A 23,914-nucleotide genomic window follows, 5' to 3' on the forward strand; every position below is an offset into this window, starting at 1 on the left:
GACATCCTAATGTGAATGGGAGAGCTCAGCAAACAGGAGAACCAGCAAGCAATTATTTCCACACTCCCATCATGTGGAGAAAGCATGCCAATGTTCAGACCGCTAGAGTCAGGGAACGAAAATCTGGAGGTGTTGGAATGGATGAAAATGTATGGAGTAAGACTTCACAGTAAGGGGGGCGTGGGGGGGGGGGGGGTTGGAAAGCAGCAGCCAAAACTTTCTTCTCAGTAGTTCTTAAAAAAGAAACTGCTCCACCTTCTGGCTAAGGAAGCCAAGAGGAAAGGAAAGCACATTTCACACTTCTCAACATTCTTTTCTAAAATTATTTTTTTTAGTGCTAATGGACCTTTATTTTATTTATTTATGTATGATGCGGAGAGTCAAATCCAAGCACCTCACACATGCTAGGCAAGCATTCTGCCATTGAGCCACAACCCCAGCATCACACTTCTCAACATTCTAACACTGTCTTAAACACAGCTGGCCCACTGATACGACAAAAGGACAAGATAGTTATATGAGCAATATGTATAAATCCTTTTAAAGTGATTTTAAATACAACAACAAAATTAAGATACATTAACTTGGAATAATAAATGCTATTTGTACTTATAATTCATATGAAACGTATATTTCTATTTTGCAACAGGGCCTGTATCAATCCCTGGTAAATAAAACAGAATAATTTTGGATAACAAAGCCAGCAGAGATGAGAAGTAACAGTAATAATCCTGGATGAGACCACTTTGAAAGGTCATAATCTTAAAAGTCCTATAGTTCCTGTGATCTGACAGGATCCAAACATTTTGCTTTTTACAAATGTGCAATAATTCAGGCCTCACACTACTAAATTGCAATAATTTAGCGACTGTATCTTTTACATAATCCTAAACTCTGTGATGGTCATTAAGACCAATGAGTACCCATATGAAGTGTTCTGATGCCATCTAGTGGCATGTTTCCTGCCAAATGAGAGACAAGGAAAGGTTCTCAAGCATGGTTCCTGGATCAACCGCATCATCTGGGAATCTGCTAGAAATGCGAATTCTTGGGCTCATCCAGACCCACTGAGTTTGTTTGTGTGTGTGTGTGTGTGTGTGTGTGTGTATGTGTGTTTCTAGAGATTGAACCTAGGGCCTGTGCATTCCAGGCAAGCACTCTACCATGTTAGGTCAGTGGTAGTGACTTAGAACAAGGCAAACATCAATCAGGCACCCACAGAAATGCCTATCAATCAGCAGGACCCCTGGCCAATCCTGGCGTTCAGCCAACTCCCCTGTCCAACTCCAAGGGGACAAGGGACTCTAAAAACACCTTTTCCTGTCCCATGCCCTTCCCTTCCTGCTGTAAGCCCCATAAAAGTCCAGTCCTATCAAGCTTCTGTGCGGTTTCTCAGATCCTTCTCCTGTCCACTTCGGTCTGATCTCGGGTTTAATGGAGTTGGTGGGTCTGATCAAGTTCCACCCGGGAGTGAGTCTAAATAAAGCCTCCTTTGGTGGCCTTTTTAAATCTGCCTCCTTTGGTCGCTGCCCGCCTCATCTGATCTTACATACCAACTGAGCTATATCCCCAGCCCCCACACTGAGACTCTAGAAGTAGATAGGGTCCAGCAATCTACATTTTAATCAGCCCTCTAAGTGATTCTGAGGCACCCACAAGTTTAAGAACCACTGGCTTAGATGATTCTTAAATAAAAATTGAGTGTAAAAAAATAAGTACAAAAATATTGTTTTCAAAAAATAAGTTTAGAAATTAACAAAGTAATTTATATTTCTATATCAGGATCAAAATATTTTCATTTAAGGAACAGTCTTAAAGATATCTACTGCCACATTTATATTTGGATTAACACCTGATCAACATCAAATGAATCCCAACCTCTGAACACATCCAATGAGCACCTTAGGTGTTTGTCCTCAGAAGACCTACTCAAAAGGGGGACCAGATACCTTAATCAAAAATCAAAATATACACAAAACATACACAATAAACAAAAATGTTTAAATACAAAACGCCCCCATAGAACCAAGAAAGCATGTTAATTCATATCAGGATATGGCATATTACCTTATCTTAAAAGGGAGAGGTGCCTACTTAGGGACATGGGAAATGCCAAGGAGGTCAAATATTTTTAAAATTAAGGGTCATCTACCCTAATCACAACAGACATCAGGCAAGTCCACTATACACTTCTGTTCTGTACAACTATGTTACAAAGTCATTGAGTGAAGAGCAGATCTGATGAAGTCTTGCTATACTGTTTCTTTTCCATTTAGATATTTGAGGATAACCTGATCACCTTAAATAGGTACTCAAAACAACCAGAGTTCAGTAAAGAACTCCCACAATGTATTCAGATGCTTGTATTGGTGTAAATTCAACTTGCTATTATGCCATTCCCTGGTGAGAATGAAAGAGTGAAACAGGTACTTTTTATAAGTATCTGTTTATTCACAATTAAAGAGATACATTCTTGAAATTTAGAAACTGCATCAGGAGATACATCCCCAGCACTCCAGGGACCCTTGGTCTAATTAAGCACCATTCCTTTCTCTGTGGCTCAAACTATGAACAGCACTTAGGAGAAGAAAAAAAAAAAAAATCAACTCCAAAAAGCTAGGCTTGCAAACCAAAGACTCAAATATGACAGGTAACACAGTAATTACCATGGATGACATAAGCATACAAATGAATTTCAAAGACTCACTCTATTCATTGGTACCTATTTTTGGCCTTTCAAAATATAAACATCCACAAGCCCACATACACAGAGAAACCAAGTAGTTAATTCTAACATTGCAGAAGCTACTCACAGTTTGGTGAGTTTCCAACAAAATTCATTCATTTTTTCTTTTTGAACCTTTGTCTACACACAAGTGAGTCAGTGAAAATAAGTCACAGAAAGATGTGTCAGGTAAAACATAAATGAGAATAATAACTTTTAAACACAAGAAAAAAAATCTCATTGTATTGTCATTACACAGAAGGATCTGTTATGTAGTGTACGGGCATATTTATATGGCTTTACCAGTTCAAATGCTCTGTCATTAGTTAGCTCTGTGATCTTGGTAAAAAAAATTAACTTTTTAAGTTTTCTCACTTGTAAAATGCAAGTAACAGTACAAACTTCATATAACTGCAATAAGAAGTAGAGAAAATGCTGGTGCAAACAAATGCCTGGGACATTGCTAACAGCTGTCAAGGATTACTGCCATCAGAAAGGAAAGATCCTGGAGCTGGAGTCAGAAGAACTGAGTCCAAATTCAAATCCCTGTCTGCAGTTTGGAGCGAAGATAAAAATGTTTACCCCTTTCAGTAAACAGCATGGGCCTATCATAGGCTATAACGACTCCCTTTTCTTCCCTTACTTCACCACTTCATAAATGGTTGAATGACCCTGAAGCTCCTCCAGTATATAGGCTTTATAATCTTCAGAGCTTTTAGACAAACATCTCTTTAATAAATGCAAATCTGCTCCAGTGTGAGATATGTACAGTGATATGCTGTTAATTCCAACTCTCCCTTTGTCAGGGAGCTGACTGGTGATGTTTTTCCATTTCCACAAGTGAGGTCAGAACTCCTACCATGGCCTCTAGATCCCAAGGCCCAAGTACCTTAATTCTTTGACTTAAATGATTTGCTCAATAAGCAGTACAGAGAACCTCTGACAGTAGGGGGCTATGGATGACTATACAAGGAGCCTACCTACCCTCAAGTACCTACAGTCCAGGTGAGCGCTTGCCCAGCATGTATGAATGTATGAGGCACTGGATTCAATTCTCAGCACCATATATAAATAAAAATAAAGGTCCATTAGCAACTAAAAATAATTTAAAAAACAAAAAGGGCTGGGGATGTGGCTCAGTTGTTAAATGCCCCATGGGTTCAATCCCCAGTACCTAAAAATATATATATATATATATATTATATATTATATATGTCTTGGGAGAAGTCTTAATTTCCAGCATGCAAAATAGTAAAAACCCAAGTATTATTTACCTAAAGTATTGTCCATGCTTTTCACTTTCCAAATTTCAAAAATTCCAAGCAGAAATTAAATTTTAATCAAATTTAATTGATATGTATTTATATGAGTACACATGTGTACATGAGAGTTCCTCAACATCAACACTATTTACACTGCAAGCTGATAGTTCTTTTTTTTAATATTTATTTTTTAGTTTTAGGTAGACACATATGTTTATTTTATTTTTTTATATGGTGCTGAGAATTAACCAAGTGCCTCACGAATGCTAGGCAAGTGCACTACCACTTGAGCCATGTCCCCAGCCCAGCTGATAGTTCTTGATTGTGCTAGAGCTAAGCTAGGCATAGTATGCTTAGTAGCATCTCAACTCCTGCAGACCAGAAGAGGGCAACAGCACACATATGCCACACCCCCAAGCTATGACATCCAAAATGTCTCAGTATTGCCAAAGGACCCCAGGAAGACAAATGGCCCCTGTATGTGTGTATGTGTGTGTGTGTAAACACTTCATTGTGTTGAGGTCCCCCCCCACACACACACATATAGCTATGCATTTATGGCTGTGAATAGGATACATACCTGGATGGAGCATATATATGATCTGTGGATATGGATGTGTTTATATGAATGAACAAGACAATCAATTAAAGGAAAAAATTTATAGTCATTTTTACTATAAATTTTAAGCACATTAATCTATATCATGAATGCTTACTATTTATCAGGTACATATAGGCAATAGCAGGTGGCAGGGGCACCTGATAGGAAGTTCTGCTGTCAGACTGGGGATGTGGCTCAGTGATAGAGCACTTGCTTAGCATGCATGAGGCCCTGGGATCCATCCCCAGCACCATGGCAGAGGGTAGGGGGAATGATGGAAGGAGCCCTACTGCCATGGGGCTTACATTCAGGACGGAGACAAGCAATAAGCGAAATTCATAAGCCGATTTCACAGTATGTTAGAGAGTGAGGTAATAAAATTAGCAGGAATAAAAATAAAACAGGAAAGGAGGTTAGAACTTCTGAGAGGAGAGGGAAGAGGCGCAAGTTCTAATTCTTAATTTTTTTTTTTTTTTTATTCTGGGGATTGAACTCAGGGGCACTTGACCCCTGAGCCACATCCCCAGCTCTATTTTGTATTTTATTTATAGACAGTGTCTCACTGAGTTGCTTAGCACTTCACTAAATTGCTGAGGCTGGTTTTGAGCCTCCTGCCTCCGCCTACAGAGCCAGTGGGATTCCAGGTGTGTGCTACTGCGCCCGGCCTAATTCTTAATTCTAAGGGCTTAAACATGACAGGCAAAACATTTGTGCCCAGATATTCAAATCATGTATTTATAGGTAATTTCTTGAGCATACAATCTGAAAACAAGTCCAAATCTCATCAGATTTAATCTTAATAACTGAGGGAATTTACTTATTTTGGTGTAGAACCATAGGGAGGAGAACCCTGTAAAATTCAAAGGGAAGTAGCCACACCGCTGTCACTAGCTCACACCTCTGCTCTCTGCCCAACCCAGTCTGTGAACCTCACTCATTCTGAAAAACTCCATTCTCTGAGGAAAGAACCAGAGGGCAAAGCACCTGATTTCCTAACCACTAAGGTTCCTTTCCCCACTAAGGCAATATTAACAGATTATCAACACTAACATGGAGAAATGCTGATGAGAAAGAAGGGGTGATGAGGAAAAATAATATGAATTTTACTCTCACAGATCTTTTTGCAGGCCTAAACTGATATTAAAAGGTTGGTTTACACTTTATTATGCTGAGGTCCCACCCCAACTTATGCAAAAATTTTCCTTGTGATTCTTTTTATTAACACACTTCAATTTCCTCCTCCAAAAATTTCTGTTCAGAAGCTCTTTTTACCCAATCAACTACAAAATCTACAAAGATGCTACAATAATGAAAAACAAACATTATCCTGGGAAACATGAAGATATTGGCAAGAAAGAACCGAGTTTTTTTAGAGCTAAACTTTTAATATTCTTTAGGAATTATCCCCACATATTGTTAATATATCAATATTCACTTTTTAATTCTTTTTTTAAGTGTATAAACTAGGTTGACCAGGCTGGCCTCAAACTCCTGCCTCAGCCTCCCAAGTTGCTGGGATTACAGGCATGCATAATCATGCCTGACTTAATTTATTTCCATTATTAACAGAAAAAAAAAATATATATATATATGCATACACACACACACTTATGGTGTACAACATGATGTTTTGAATTAGATTTACATTGTGGAATGGATAAATCAAGCTAATGAAAATACCTATTACCTCAAATACTTATAGTTATTTGTGATAACACTTAATACTTACTCTTTCAGCAATTTTCAAGTATATGATACATTATTAACTATAGACACCATGTACAACAGATCTCTTAAGCTTACTTCCACAGTCTAACTTAAGTTTTCTTTCCTTTGACCAATATTTCTACCATCCCCCATTCTCCTTATCCCAGCCCCTTGTTACCACTATTCTACTTTCTAATTTTGAGTTTTTGGTTTTTTGGCTTTTTAAGATTCCACACATAAGGGAGATCATGTGACATTTGTCCTGTGCCTGGCTTATTTCACTTAATGTGACATTCTCTAGGTTCATCCATGTTTTTACAAATAATAGGATTTCCTTTTTATAAAAGGCTAAACTATAGTCTACTGTGTGGGGGGGAGGTGGGGGTGTGTACCACATTTTCTTTAGCCATTCATCCATTGGTGGAAACTTAGGTTGATTCCATATCTTGGCTATTGTGAATAATGCTATAATGAACATGAGAATGCAGATGTCCCTTCGATATATTGATTCCATTTCCTCTGGATATATGCCCAGGAGTAGGACTGCTGGATCATATGGGAGTTCTGTTTTCAACTTTTTAAAGAATGTCCATACTACTTTCTGTAATGACTATATTAATTTATAGTTCCACTAACAGTACAGTTCAAGGGTTCCTTTCCCTGCACATCCTCGTATAGAAACTACCTTTATACTTTAAGCACTAGAGAGAGTATAATAATTCTCATTTTAGTTTTAATCATTTTATGCCTTTTCTTCTCTTTTTTTATCCCCCCCCCCTTATTTTGGATTAGCCTCTGTATATCAGAGAAAACATTCAATTTTGACTTGTGGGGACTTAGCATGATAGTCTCCAATTTCATCCATTTACCAACAAATGCCATAAAGTCATTCTTTTTCATAACTGAGTAATACTCCATTGTTTCATGCGTGTTACATTTTCAATTTCAATTTCCTTCTTCCTCATTCATCTATTGAGGGGCACCTAGGTTGGCTCCATAGTTTATCTAGCAGAGAGAAACAGGTACACCAGTGACCCACAGCAAACACAGGGGCACTTCAGAGTCTGTAACCTGAATTTCTGCAATATTAGAATCAGCCAACTCACAACATTGCAACTTTGAGAATATAAATAACCCTAATGCTAACTTTGATCATATAAATAACTCCTTAACTTGAACGATAATTGTTAACTTTATAGTCAACACTGTACTTCCAATCCATTTGAATTTTTTTCATCTAATGGTTTAATAATATTTTGCTTTTAAAATTGTATTCAGTTATAAAATTGATTTAAGAAACACAAAAATTGACTTCTTCTAGTTATTGTTACTTACATTGCCTTTGTGGCCACCACCACCATTAGAACCACCTACTTCTAATTACTGCTTCTATCCAATAGTGTAATTATGAAATAAAGCACAGGGCAAAGGCCAAAGGGATTTAACAAGAATCTAATAAAAGGAAACGGTTCTCTAGATGGAGAAATGTACTACAACATAGTGAAAATTCACATCGTGAATCTTCCTAAGAGAAAAGTCTTGAAAATATCAGATGGCCTGTGCTGGCATATCAAGTAAGTAATTAAGTAAGTAATTTTCAAGACTTTTTTAGTGTAAAAGTAAAATGAGTACTCCCTTTTCCTAAAATAAGGTGATGCATCCCAACTATTCTCTCAACTAAATGTTTAACCTCTGCAAATGTGAGAGGTTAGCCCTGCTTGAGGACACAGATGTCCAGGCCTGCCTCACATTTCACTCTGATGCTCCTTCCTATCAGCACTAACTCTCTAATAACTAACCATCATAAAATGAAAACTGTGCTTCTTGGCTGGGTGGGTACTAAAGTGAGAACAAAGGAAACAGATCTAAAAGGTGATGAATACAAATTTTCAATACATGAAAGAACAGTATATATATATATAAAAAAAAAATATATATATATATATATATATATAAAAAAAAATATATATATATATATATATATATATACATACATACATACATATACACACACACACACACACATAAATGTGCATATTTTTTCCCTCCTAATCAATTCGCTACATCACCAGGGCTGTGAATGGCTGCATGGGATGGCAGAGGGGACAGTGGGATGAGGTAAGGCTGGCTGGCAGGCACTAAGGTCACAGTTAGACAGGGGGAATGGTTTTGGTGCTCTACTACACAGGAGAATGATTATTATGTAATATTTAGTCATCTATAATATATAGATAATATATTTTTTTTCAAAAAAGGCTAGAAAGAAGAATTTTGAATGTTTATACTACAAAGAAATGACAAATGTCTAAAGAAATAGGTATGTTTACCATGACTAGAACATTATACAATGTATTCACATTTATGTACATATGGTACCCCAAAAGTATGTACAATTTTTAATATTGTCAATTAAAAAAGACAATGGGACAATGTGTCATGTCAAATATTAATTTTTGCTATAAAAATTTGAGTTTTTATAGTTTGGTTTTTTATGTAATTTGGCCATAAAAAACTCATTTAATTTAAAATTGGCTATGATATGCCTTCTTGGGAATTGTTATGTACACTTAGAAATTCTTGTGAAGAAGAAAAGCACACAAACAAATCATTTGGGAACATAAGGACATTTTCTTCAGTTTGTGAGTAAATTTTTTAAATGATAAATTATGCTTTATAATATTTAATAATATTAAACCAAGATTCTTTAACACACTGCTCTCCTAACAAGCTCTTGCTGAAACATCCCAGTGAGGAGTGCCCTAGGCTTGCTCTCTGCAGAGAATTTCTGTCATCTACCTCCTGCTTTTAAGCACTGAAACTTGGTTTCATAAGTCAATGGTTCTCAGAGTATGATCCCTGGGACCCTTTCAGGGAGTCCATAGGTCAAAACTATCTTCATAATCATTTTAAGGTATCATTTGCTTATTTTTCTTTGTTCCATTTTGTTTTGCCATATTGGACATTAATACCAATGGCACAAAAGCAGTTTTGTGAGAAAAACTGCTGGAGCCTCAGCATAAACCAAACTGTACTAGTATAAGTCACTGTATTCCCACCATGCACTCACTGGTAAAACAGATGCCAAATTCACTTAAGAATGTCCTTAATGTACTAGTACAACTTATTAAGTTTATTAAATCTCAACCATAAGCATAAAGAAAATATCCTTTAATATTCTGTGATAAAATAGGAAGTGTGTATAAAACATTTCTGCTGCATATCAAAGAAAGATGGCTATCAGGAGAAAAGCTTGAAAACTGACACTTGGGTATCTGGCAGACATTTTCTTGAAAATGAATAAAGTGAGCCTGTTAACTTCAGAGACAACTAACAATATTTGTTGCTAATGAGATTTTTAAAGAAAAAATTAAATTTTGAAGAATTTGTGTTCACACTTATAAATCTGAGAATTTATGACTTTTTGATGAGATCAGTGGTGACATTAATTATTTGTAGGCTTGTAACATCTTTTCAGTTTTCCCATTGTTCTTCATTTTATTATGTCCCATTAAAATGGTGAGCTCTGTGAAGGGAGAACTATTTAATAATAGTGTCCTTAAGACCTAGAACTCAATTATACAAAGAACAGTCATTGGATACATATTCACTGACTACCTTACTATTCTGACTGATGGTATTAAAATGTGTATATGTGTATTTTTGTATGCCTCTGTTATGTATGCATATGTATACTGAGTTCACAAGTATTCTATGCTCCTGGTGACTCTACATCTCTCAAAGCTCTTTATCCCATTTTTCCCCATATAACTTTCTTACAATTTGCCTTAAATTAGCTTTTCTTAGTAAATGAAAAATCATGTATTTGCTGCAACACTGATCCAAATAATCAAAATAAATAATCCATTTTTTAAAAAAAAATTTTTTTACTCATACATGGACACAATATCTTTGTTTATTTTTATGTGGTGGTGGGGATCAAACCCAGGGCCCCACATGTGCAAGGCAAGCACTCTGCCATTAAGCCACAACCACAGCCCAAAAAGTAACCCATTTTTTAAATACATATTTAATAACTATGACTCTAAAGGAGGGGTTGGCAAACTACTGGCTGTTTTTGTAAATAAAGTTTTGTTGGACTACAGCCATTTCCACTCATTTACACAGTATGCATGGTGGCTCTGGCACTACAACAGCAGAATTGCAGAAGTTTATGAGACTACATGGCTCACAACTCTTTGAAAATATTTGCTATGCAATTCTTTATAGAGTAACTGCAGATGCCTGCTTGAAAATACAAACTTTTTGGAAAAATTGTGCTCATTTTTATTTTTAAATTATACAAAGTAGAGCTGTAGCTGTAGCTCAATGGTAGAGTGCCTGCCTCTCATGTGTGAGGCACTGGGTTCGATCCTCAGCACCACATAAAAATAAATAAATAAAGATATTGTATCCATCTACAACTAAAAAGAAAAATATTTTTAAAAATTATACAAAGTATATTGTGCTTTGTATCAAAATATACTTCTTATTTGAAATCAAATAAAACAAATACAAAACTGTTGCTAAAACACCTACACATTTTCAATGTAAATTCTGAAAAGAAACTAATACAATTCTCAAGGAGTATGTGCCCTAGTTCTTCTTTCTTATGGCTTAAGATCTTATTATCACTTTTATCCAGGCCTACCTACCAAAGCCAAATATCCATTACCACCAAATCAGGCTAGGCAGAATTAAAACTTTTAACGGCCTCACATCAAACAAATGGTGACTTCTGCTGCTAGCCATGAGCATGGGACTAGTCCACTGCCATAAACAACTGCTTGCAGACAGTGGGACAACAGCAAAATGATACTGTAATTACTGAAAATGGGAAAACAACTGAGACCTGGAGAGTTTATTTGAATGAACAGTTCATAGTCCTGCTTTTAAAGCCAGTAAAAACCGTATTCATTTTTATTTTAAAAAAATTCATAGTCTTTAACATACATACTCACAATGTCCTTGGGATGAGGCAGCTATAGACAGAATTAGCTGGCAAAAATGCTAAAACAGTATTATAAACAGACTTCATGTATTCAAGAATGCAGAAGAAAACATAAGCATGACAGAAAGAGAAAGGGAAAAGAGTTTCCATTTAATTCTTTATTATGTCTTCAACAACTGAAAGAAATTAAAAATCCACTGATAGAATTAACAGATTAGACACTGCAGAAGAGGAATGAACCTGAAGATAGTAATAGAAACTAATCAAATTGAGGGACCAGGATGTAGCCCAGTGGTATAGTTTTTGCCTGGCATGCAAAAGGCCCTGGATTCAATCCCCAGCACCAGACCACAAAAAGAAAACAAACTATTCAAATTGAAACCACAGAGGAAAAGGATTGAAAAAAATAAACAAACTAAGCCCCAGTGATTTATAAGACAATATCAAATAGCCTAACACATACATTACTGGAATCCTAGAAATAATGGGAGAGACAGGGAAAATCCTTGAAGAAACAGTAGTAGAAAGGTTCCCAAAATTTGGTGTAAATGATTAAGTCCACAGATCCACAAAACTCAAAGAACATCAGACAAGATAAACAAAGACAATCACACCAAGCCACATCACCAATTGCTCAAAACCAGTGAATGTCATTAAGAACAAAACAAAAAGATTATGTTGCTCCCCTCCATATGTCATATAAAATAGACAACTCTAATCCAAAGAAAGTAGGCAATGTATTTCTAGATTTTCTAATTGAAAAAAAAAAAAAAAATGAGGGTAAAGTTCATCAAAGTTGAACTTCTCTCATTTTGTAGAGAGCTTCCTTCGCTGGTATCCCTAGCATTACCTTAGTCCATCTGTTGGATAATCAAGAATGGACAATCTGGAAAAGAACAGTAACACAACCCATTTACAGACCTTAGAGTTCATGAATGTCACAATCTTTGGGAACTGCATGTCCCCTGAGATCAGAAGCTTTCATGTCTTTGACCATCTATTTCTAGTGTAGTCTCTAATGAAGCACAACCACGTGAATACAAAGGAATGAATCAGTCTAGTTCACCCTCAGTACACTGGCATGTGATGTACAGAACAAGGTATAAAAACAGATGTACAGAGGGACTAAATGACTGTCCCAAGAATATTCAAAAGACATCCTTAGAGTAATGCTACCACACAATGTTATCTCAAAGTAGAAATAAAAAAACAAGCTTTAGGGGTTAGGGATTTAGCTCATTTGCAGAGCACTTGCTTAGCACATACAAGGCACTGGGACCAATTCTCAGCACCCGAAAAAAAAAAAAAGAAATGAGCTTTAAGTTTTACTTACTCTGAGTTTCCACAAGATCCAAAGCCACACTAGACACTGTGTCCATTCCGGAGCTGATACAGGATTGGAAGGTTTTTAAGGAAGAGAGAGCAGACTCTACACCACTGAAGGATATGAAACCAGTTGAACCTGAACTTGAACTGGAACGCCCTGGCATCTTGGAATTATTACCTAAATTTTAAACACAGTAACAAGAGTTGTATGTTAGAAAAATAACCATATATGAAAATAGGAAAGTTGTAAATAATCATATGACTATATCCAATATCCAGGTGCCATACTATTATCTACATTCAGTGTCCCCTGAAAGGACACGAGAGCATCGTGCCATCATCTGGGCCACCAAACACCGATGCACACAATACAGGATGAAGGTTAACTGTCTTCATTTTTTAAAGCAGGTAGAATACCCTCTTCCAAAAGATTTTTTGATTCTCTGAAGAATTCAGTAACAGCCTAAAACATAAAACAAGTTATCCATGATGCATTTTTCTAAAACAAAAAAACAATAATAATAAAAGCCTAATAAGGCAGGATTTTGAAAATCTATAATTTTGGGGGGTGGGGAGATACCAGGGATTGAACTCAGGGGCATTCAACCACTCTACCACATCCCCAGCCCTATTTTATATTTTATTTAGAGACAGGGTCTCACTGAGTTGCCTTGTCATTGCTGAGGCTGGCTTTTAACTCACTATCCTCCTGCCTTAGCCTCCAGAGCAGCTGGGATTATAGGCATTCGCCACCACACCTGGCAAAAATCTGTAATTTTTTTTTTTTTTATTTTTTATTGTTGGCTGTTCAAAACATTACATAGTTCTTGATACATCATATTTCACAATTTGATTCAAGTGGGTTATGAGCTCCCATTTTTACCCCATATACAGATTGCAGAATCACATCAGTTACACATCCATTGATTTACATATTGCCATACTAGTGTCTGTTGTATTCTGCTGCCTTTCCTATCCTCTACTATCACCCCTCCCCTCCCCTCCCCTCCCCTCTTCTCTCTCTGCCCCCTCTACTGACATTCGTTTGTCCCCCTTGTATTATTTTTCCCCTTCCCCTCACTTCCTCTTGTATGTACTTTTGTATAACTCTGAGGGTCTCCTTCCGTTTCCATGCATTTTCCCTTCTCTCTCCCTTTCCCTCCCACCTCTCATCCCTGTTTAATGCTAATCTTCTTCTCATGCTCTTCGACCCTACTCTGTTCTTAGTTACTCTCCTTATATCAAAGAAGACATTTGGCATTTGTTTTTTAGGGATTGGCTAGCTTCACTTAGCATAATCTGCTCTAATGCCATCCATTTCCCTGTAAATTCTATGATTTTGTCATTTTTTAATGCAGAGTAATACTCCATTGTGTATAAATGCCACATTTTTTTTATCCATTCATCCATTGAAGGGCATCTAGGTTGGTTCCACAGTCTAGCTATTGTGAATTGTGCTGCTATGAACATCGATGTAGCAGTGTCCCTGTAGCATGCTCTTTTTAGGTCTTTAGGGAATAGACCGAGAAGGGGAATAGCTGGGTCAAATGGTGGCTCCATTCCCAGCTTTCCAAGAAATCTCCATACTGCTTTCCAAATTGGCTGCACCAATTTGCAGTCCCACCAGCAATGTACAAGTGTACCCTTTTCCCCACATCCTCGCCAGCACTTGTTGTTGTTTGACTTCATAATGGCTGCCAATCTAACTGGAGTGAGATGGTATCTTAGGGTGGTTTTGATTTGCATTTCTCTGACTGCTAGAGATGGTGAGCATTTTTTCATGTACTTGTTGATTGATTGTATGTCCTCCTCTGAGAAGTGTCTGTTCAGGTCCTTGGCCCATTTGTTGATTGGGTTGTTTGTTCTCTTATTGTCTAATTTTTTGAGTTCTTTGTATACTCTGGATATTAGGGCTCTATCTGAAGTGTGAGGAGTAAAGATTTGTTCCCAGGATGTAGGCTCTCTATTTACCTCTCTTATTGTATCTTTTGCTGAGAAAAAACTTTTTAGTTTGAGTAAGTCCCATTTGTTGATTCTAGTTATTAACTTTTGTGCTATGGGTGTCCTATTGAGGAATTTGGAGCCCGACCCCACAGTATGTAGATCGTAGCCAACTTTTTCTTCTATCAGACGGAGTGTCTCTGATTTGATATCAAGCTCCTTGATCCATTTTGAATTAACTTTTGTGCATGGCGAGAGAAAGGGATTCAGTTTCATTTTGTTGCATATGGATTTCCAGTTTTCCCAGCACCATTTGTTGAAGATGCTATCCTTCCTCCATTGCATGCTTTTAGACCCTTTATCAAATATAAGATAGTTGTAGTTTTGTGGATTGGTTTCTGTGTCCTCTATTCTGTACCATTGGTCCACCCGCCTGTTTTGGTACCAGTACCATGCTGTTTTTGTTACTATTGCTCTGTAATATAGTTTGAAGTCTGGTATCGCTATACCGCCTGATTCACACTTCCTGCTTAGCATTGTTTTTGCTATTCTGGGTCTTTTATTTTTCCATATGAATTTCATGATTGCTTTCTCTATTTCTACAAGAAATGCCGTTGGGATTTTGATTGGCATTGCATTAAACCTATAGAGAACTTTTGGTAATATCGCCATTTTGATGATGTTAGTTCTGCCTATCCATGAACAGGGTATATTTTTCCATCTTCTAAGATCTTCTTCTATTTCTCTCTTTAGGGTTCTGTAGTTTTCATTGTATAAGTCTTTCACCTCTTTTGTTAGGTTGATTCCCAAGTATTTTATTTTTTTTGAAGATATTGTGAATGGAGTGGTTGTCCTCATTTCCATTTCAGAGGATTTGTCACTGATATACAGGAATGCCTTTGATTTATGCGTGTTGATTTTATATCCTGCCACTTTGCTGAATTCATTTATTAGCTCTAATAGTTTCTTTGTAGACCCTTTTGGGTCTGCTAGGTATAGAATCATGTCATCTGCAAATAGTGATAATTTAAGTTCTTCTTTTCCTATTTTGATGCCTTTAATTTCTTTCGTCTGTCTAATTGCTCTGGCCAGTGTTTCGAGAACTATGTTGAACAGAAGTGGTGAGAGAGGGCATCCCTGTCTTGTTCCAGATTTTAGAGGGAATGCCTTCGATTTTTCTCCATTCAGAATGATGCTAGCCAAAATCTGTAATTTTTAACTTATCAGATATATTTGCAGTTTGAATTCTGAAAACTGTAAAAATTACCTGACTGCTTCTCCAAGTTCTAGCACATCTATAAACTTGGGAGACCCCAAGATTCAATAAAAGCAAAATTTCTGTGTAGACTTCTCATCTTCTGTTAATTCATCCATTTTAGCAGATTCATTTATTACCTTTATATTAAACTCCCTAAAACTCTACTTTCAACCACCCAATCTTTAAGCTTTGGACTTCTTTATGTAAAGTGCCTACAGAAAGACATGTTTGCTTAATTCAGAAATCATCTGAAATTCAATCCACTGAAATCAATTAGAAAAATAAAACCCACAGAGGCTTACTAGGCTGGGAGGCTGGCTGTTCCTAAGGCTATATGGTAACAGAAAGACATTTTCCTGGAATCATGAACTCAGACTCTACAATTTTACTACTGTGTGACCACAAGCAAACTGAACGCCCCAGAAAAGGCATGGGAAGGAGTAATCATGACATGGACTAGCATCTAGTACACAGTCAATCAGCATGGGAACCTGCCCTTCTTTCTTAGTAGACAGCTATGCACTATCTCTGGCATTTCCTCCTCTCCATGACAACCATTTTTACCTCACATTTGTACTACTACTGTAGTTTCTCAATTATTTCCTCCTGAATTAGGTCCATTCACTCAAATAGGGCCTTACCATGTCTATCTTTAGACTCATTAAAAACAAAGGGTACAGTGACACATAAGATGCTGATTTTTATTTCTGAGGTTTTAGTTTAGTACAATCATCTACAATTACAACTCACTGACAATTCGAAGAATTCAGTCAACAAATATTTAATATAAGTACCTCCTTAAGTGTATGGTACTTCTAGCATGGGAATGTCATAATTTTCAAGATGAGTGCTCTTAAGACTCATTTTCAAGCACTATTTTGTTTCTTTTCCTTCAGTGAAAACCTACCATATGCCATGCACTATTCTAGACCCTAGAAATACTCAGCCTCTCATCAGCAGAGCTCACAGTTGAGCAGTAGAGGGAGGGAGGCAGACACAAAAGAGGAGGGGGGGGTGAGGGGGAGCAGTGTGGGAGTTACTGAAAAGTGGAGGCACTAGTAATGCTTAACTTTGCCTTAAGTGATCAAAGACACCAAGGCTAACTGATCTTACCAGGATAAAGAAAGAAACTTAATGGATGGAGAGAAAACCATTCAAGAAGAAGAAAGGAATATAGGAATAAAGAGCAAAGACATTTGCAAAGAATATACAACTCTCTACAACTATTTGAATTTTCCTAATTACAGAAAAATAATGCCCTTTTACGACTCTTTACAAATTTCCAACTCTTCCTCCTCCATCTTCACCACAAACTAAAATCTCATTTCCTATTTCACTGAGGAAACACAAACAGAAGAGATGTTTTACAAGTTCCCACTGCTTGCCTCTTCCTTCCTCTGCCTTCCTTTTTGATAACAGGAGTAATCTGTGCCTGCTCCTTGGCAAGCCAACCCCCCATCACTTATTCACTAGATCCTTCCCTTCTCTACACACTGTCCCAGTAATTCTCCCTGTTCTCCTGATTCCCTACAGCAAACAAAGGAACCATTATTTCTCCTACCTTAAAGAAAACATCCTCCCACTTTCCCTTTAGGTTCACCCATGGTCACCCCCCCCCCATTTCTCTGCTCACTATTACAGCAAAACTCTTTCACAGATTTTTCTGTCTCCAAACTCTTTCCTCTCATTCTCTCTTGGACCCACTCCTGCCAGCCTTCCACCCCAACCACACAGATGCAACTGCTCTTACAAAGATCACTACTACAGTCCCTATCTCCTTTGACCTATCAATCAATAGCATCTGGCACAGTTCATCATCCCTCCTTCCTGGTGCACTTTCTGACCTGCCTCCCCTGCCCGGTTGCTCTTCTATCCATAGATGGTTCTCATTCTCTGCTGTTCCTCTGCATCTGCCTGAGTGCCATATGATGGAGGGCCTCAGCATTCAGAATTTGGTCTCTTATTCTTTTCCATCTATATAAAAATCAAGTACAACCCTGCCTCAGGGCATGCTTCTCTGTTTCTTCTGCCAGGATACCTATCCCCTAAATATCTACATTGCCACCTTTCTCACTTCCCTAAGGTCTCCCTTCAAATGCCTACCTTGGATGCCCTATGCAAAATAGCAAGTGCTCCCCATCCCCATCAGATTTCAGGTCATTCCCTCTTCTCCTTTGTCTGTTTTATCTTTCTTCACAAGAGATACTACCAAACAACATTCTTTTGTTTATCATGTTTATTGTATCTACTTCCCAATTAGACTACAAGTTCCCTAGGGACAAAGTCTTTGTTGTGTTCACTGCTTTATGTCAAGCACCTAAAATGGAGTGGCACACATAGCCATTCAGTAAAGTTATGGTGAAATAATAAAGGAGTGAAACATGACGTGTATCCCGGACACCTAAAAACAGTGCATCTCTCCCTCCCAAATCTCAATGCTGGCAAATCCTAATGCTGGCAGGCTCAGGCTTAGTGCCCTGGTCACCTCTCTTCTCCATCCTCTCCCACCCACCCAGGGCTCCCAGCCAGTCCCATTCCATGTAAGTACTATCAACAAGAACACTGAACACCCAACACCTCCCTTCCCACTTCCCTACCTGCTCTCAAACCTTTTCCTTTTGTAGCAGGTTCCATCTTACTAATTTCCACTTTTTAAATCAAAAACCTTGATCATATTTAAATCCTCTCTCATCAAAATCAAACCCATCAAAACTTTTGTCAGAATCCCACCATTCTCACCAATTCTACTGTTACTACCTGATTAAAAACGCTATCTTTGTGTTTGTCATCTTTTTTTGGTGTGATCAAAATATCTGACAAGAACAATTTAGAGAAGGAAAAGTTTATTTGGGGCGCTATGATTTCAGAGGTTCAGTACATGGTCAGCCAAATCCATTGTTCCAGGCCTGAGGCAAGGCAGAACATCATGGAGAAATGGTGTGGCAGAGGAAAGTTGCTCAGAGCCTGGCAGCCAGGAAGCAGAGAAAGACAGTACAAGGAGCTGCAGACAAGATCTAATGAACAAAAGTATGCCCTCCCGTGACCCACTTCCTCCAGCCATACCCATCCAGCATAGTGGTACTTTCACTAATGCAGTTACAGCTCTTGGAATCTGATCATCATTTCCCCTGTGAACATTCTTGCATTAACATAGGAGCTTTCCCAGGGACATTAAGGATCCAAACCATAACAGCCTCCAACCTGGTCTCCCAGATCCCAACCTTATCTTTTCCACTCAATTCTCAAAACAGTTACCCTGAAAGAAAATTTGAAAATGTACATAAAATCAAGTGGCTCCCCTGTTCAAAACCCTCTTCCCACTTCCTGATTCATATCAAATGATACCCAAAGGGCTTCATACCAACAGTGGTTCCCCAAATAGTCCATAACCAAGTAGCATTAGTATCACCTCTGAACTTGTTAGAAATGCAGATTCTCAGGCCCTAAGAACCTGTGTTACATTCTATGTAATTCTTGTTGTGCTATACCTAGGCTTCAGTGTTAGCACATCACCTGACAGGGCTGCTGAAACCCTGATTGCTGGGCCTCAACCTTGCAATTTCTAATTCAGTAGGTATTAGACCAAAGAACCTGAACTTCCAACAAACTTCCAGTAATGCGGATGCTGCTGATCCAGGAGTCACGCTTTGAAAACCACTGCTCTACAGCACATGGTCAGGTGCTGTAGAGCAGTGGTTTTCAAAGCGTGACTTTAATAACCTAGGCATGATTTTAACCTTAGGGTATTTGCACTTGCTGACAAGAGAGACAGGGATGCCAATAATGAAAACAGACAACAAAAAGAAGGAAGGTCGGTCTTAACTCCATGTTGCCTATATAATAAAATTTGGCATTATGAGCAGAGTAGCCAAAGCCTTCCACAAATCCAAAGCTTTTTTCCAAGACCAAAACACATATTCCATGTAACCATAACTACTCAATATTCTGAGAAAATTCAATCAATTTCTGCAACAACCCTTCAACACAAGCTTGAAAGAGAACATATGCATATTAGAAAAATAAACCAAGTACTATGAATTCAAAAGAGAAAGAGATTTCAAAACCCTGTACACTAAGAGGTTCAAAAAAGAAATGACCACAAGCATAACTGAGGGAAGACATGGTCTTCAATGATAAGAAGGCGGTTAAGCTAGATTAGGATTGAGGAAAGTTTAAGTTATCCAGAGAGAGCATCTGACGTGAAGAAAAAATTATAATGAAAAGCGGTCATGAGATAAGAAAGTGGGGTGAGCCCCCTTCACCTGGCATACAGGGACAAAGGGAAGGAAAGAAAACTGGATTTCATTCCTTGGCAGGATAGTGTAGGGGGTCGTCAGGGAAGGATAAAGAATAATCCACTTGAGCCTGAGTGTCATCAAATACACTTTTAGCTTTATGTATTTTAAAAACTTTACCTTAAAAATAAAGACCAGAAGCAAACATGGTAAAATGCTACAGATGTTAAAATCTGGGGATCAAAAAGGGTTCTCGGGCTGGGGCTGTAGCTCAGCAGCAGAGCACTTGCCTTGCACCTGTGAGGCACTTGGTTGGATCCTCAGCACCACATAAAAATAAACAAATTTTTTAAAAGGGGGGTTTTAAAATTCACACCAAAAGAGAGAAAATATGAATATAAATTAAAACCCAAAGGTGATTTTTAAACACGTGCATTTGGTGAAAGAGGGTGCTTATTTAGAATCCCACTTTATTTCCCCAAACAAGTTGGATTATTTTATACAATATAAATAAAAATGTATCCAAAAACATGTAAAAATACAAAATCTTTAAAATCAGAGTCAAAACTCAGAAATTAAAGGGAAAACCAAGTATATGAAAGAGAATGCAGCCATGCAGGCTCTAGGATTCTACAGGGCATTACATTTGTAATACAAATTTAGCTGTGAACTTCCTGACAATCAAAACAAAAGTGAAGGTTACTTTTCCCACAAAGAAGAAAGTACACCAGGAACATAGGAAAAATAAAGCTTTCCAGAGCAACTAAGGCAGTACAAATTATTATGAGATAAAAAGAGTTACGTTTAAAAAATTCTCAGTAATATCCCTACAATAAATGCAACAGCAAACTTCCTAGGACTGTTTCATAAGACTATTTCACAGGGTAGACTAAAGACAGGACACTTGTGACAGATATCAGCTGGTGCCCACCAAAGCCATTTCTTCTTCAACCTAGTCAAACAGCTGTTGAACCACTGCACTTCACAGTTTTCCTTGCACTTAGGTGTGGCCTATGATTGTACTCAAGGCAATGAAATATGAGCTGTTTCCAGGCCCAGTCCATAAAAATCTTTTTCCACACTTTCTCCATACACACACTCTCCTGTTTGGTAGATGATGGGCTAGTGAGTGACTTTACAAGACGAGACCCACCAGGTGAGATGGCACACACCTGTAATCCTAGTGGCTCGGGAGGCTGAGACAGAAAGATAACAGCCTCAGCAACATAGGGAGGCCCTAAGCAACTTAGTGAAACCCCGTCTCTAAACAAAATATAAAAAGGGACTGGGGATGTGACTCAGTGGTTAAGCACTCCTGAGTTCAATCCTTGGTACCAGACACAGTAAGGAGGCAGCCACCTGCAAGCTTTCTTCCTAGAAAGTCCCCACCTGAATCCAACCACACTAGCTAGCATCCTGATCTTGAACTTTAAGCCTCTGGAACTATGAGAAATAAATTTCTGTAGTTTAGGTCACCTAAAATTCTATGGTATTTTGTTGTAACTGTCTAAATTAAGACATAATTTATACAAAAGGGTTAATGCAGTTCAGGATAAAAAGAAACCTACCACACAGTAGTTATCCTTTATTATTTGTTTGAATAGGAAATTCACATTACTCCAGTGAAACTTCACTCCTACAGAGAACTGAGGAAAACTAGTCATGACCTTCTGTTATCTGGACTGAGAAGCAAAGAGAATAAATGAAACAGAAAGATGGAATAGACATACTTTTTTTTCCCAATTCTTCCCAATAAGTAAAACTAAGTTTGTAAACCAAAGGCAATCCCTGACTCAAACACCTTATCTGACATGATTTCGCAGTCACTCTATTTTGTGAAACACTACTTACTATCTACCATGATGTTCACAGTGCTTCACAAATAGCAAGAGCTCAGAAAATATCCTCTAAATGAATCAATCAACCATCTGCCTCAGTCAGACCCTAATCGCTTTTCTTTCATTTTCTCCTTCACATACACTACTCATAATTCCAGCTCAAGACTTTGGTCATCCTGCTCCCACCATGAGAATACCCTCCCCTCTTCACTTTAGAATCTGCTACCATCTGCTAGAATCTTGTGCTCCCCCAACCAAAAAGTATGTTGAAAACTAATACCAAGGTTAGTATTAGGAGGCTGGGCTTTGGGGAGGTGATTAGATCCACCCACCTGAATGGGATTAGTGCCCTTATAAAGGACTCTACAGAGAGCTGCCTTATCCCACTACCAGCAAGAACTCACCAAGTAAGTAACCACCTACAAACCAGGAATTAGGGCTTCATCAGGCACTGAGTCTAATGGCCCCTTGACCTTGGAATTCTCAGCCTCCAAAATTGTAAGAAATAATTTTGTTGTTTATAAACTACCCAGTTTATGGTGTTTTGTTACAGCAGCTGAACTGACTCTGATACTTTCACACATTCACTTTCCCTGACATGAGTGTTGCTTTTTGCAGTCACTTTGCCCATACTCCAGGGTACATTTAGCAACATCTGGAGACATTTTTGGTTGCTGGGGCGGGGGATGGGGGGGGCAGTACTAACTACTAGTAGACAGAGGCCAGGGAGGGTGCTAAACAACCTGGCTGCACAGGACAGCTGGTCACTAAAAAGAATCATATGCCCCCAAATATCCACAATGCATTGGTTTAGATCAATCTCTTCTTGGTTCGTTCCCCAGGTAACAGCAATCTTTATGTTACCTTGGAGACCTATGAGCTCCAAGACAGTTTAAAACAAATTGATGTTTTATGAGGTCTTCCCTTGCATGCTATTTTGCCTCCCCTGATGAGCCTGGAATATTCTTCATATTCTTTCATTTGCTATTCATAATAACTCAGCTCTCTTCCTTTAGTCACGTGAATACTTATATTTTCCTCTCAACAACGCTGCCTCGCCAGCACTGTTCCTATTATTCTTCCTTGGATTGTCCCAGTCCCTTATAATGGAGTGCCAATATCATCTGGCCTCTGGAATCCCTTTCCTGCACCCTACCCCTGTGCTCTTATCAAGCTGTCAGTTCATAAGGGAAGAATCAGCAACTCAACTTCTGTCACAAGCCCATCTGAAATGTTCCATCATTAATGCAGCTGCACGCCCCAACCTGGAATAATCTGTCCCTTTTTTAAAATATCCACTGCATTACTTTTAAGGCACACATTTTTCTTTGCATCGTAGTTGCATATGCTTTATGACCCTGCTAAATTGAAAAAAAAATTAAATGTTAAATTACACATAACATAGAATTTTACCATCTTAACCATTTTTAAGTGTACAGTCCAGCAGTGTTAAGTACATTCACATTGTTATACAACCAATCTCTAGAACTTTTTTTTATCTCACAAAACTAAAACTTTACAACTATTAAACAACTCCCATTTCCTGGGCTCCTAGCTCCTGGAGAAAGCAGAAACCACACTGTACTTTCTGACTCTGACCTTGACTACCTTCTGTACTTCATATACAGGGAATCATATAATATTTGATTATATCACATGATTAATAATTGGCCCTGTCGGTAAGGCCAATTATTAATGGGAAAATAAAAATGCTTCTCTTGCCTCTTCTCACCTTACTGTATGACACCACCATAGGCTCCGAGTAAACACTTCCTAGACAACGTGCTGGCCTCCTGTAAGTCCCTGGTAGCCTGTGTCTCCTTTCTTAGCATGCCAAGAAACATCTTTCTCCCGGAAGCCTTCTCTTATTCATGCAGTCGTTTGTTCCCTCTCTCATGTAACCACTGTCCCTAGCACACTCACGTACACACACACTTCCACGTAAAACTCTTCGCAGCTATTTGCTCAGACGTCTGTGGTTCCTTCACCCTCGGAGTTCCCTAAACTAAAATGCTGACATATTCTGGGAGCTGTTAAACAGCTTCTCATACAAAATAGGTAACCAATAAAGAT

At 38.1% G+C, this 23,914-nt stretch overlaps 1 protein-coding gene across 4 annotated transcripts in view; it reads right to left on the reverse strand.

Moving 5' to 3' along the window:
* Window positions 1-23,914, reverse strand: part of Nsmce2 (NSE2 (MMS21) homolog, SMC5-SMC6 complex SUMO ligase) — a 223,707-nt gene that overhangs the window by 199,245 nt on the left and 548 nt on the right. For all 4 annotated transcript variants that reach the window (XM_027950003.2, XM_027950012.2, XM_071602130.1 and 1 more), the window contains exon 2: window positions 12,577-12,747. In XM_027950003.2, the coding sequence (XP_027805804.1) occupies window positions 12,577-12,733 (157 nt within the window). In that variant the 5' untranslated portion in view covers window positions 12,734-12,747. The remainder of the gene's footprint in view (window positions 1-12,576; window positions 12,748-23,914) is intronic.

Source organism: Marmota flaviventris, chromosome 15, assembly GCF_047511675.1.
Source record: "Marmota flaviventris isolate mMarFla1 chromosome 15, mMarFla1.hap1, whole genome shotgun sequence".
NCBI classification, from domain to species: Eukaryota; Metazoa; Chordata; class Mammalia; order Rodentia; family Sciuridae; genus Marmota; species Marmota flaviventris.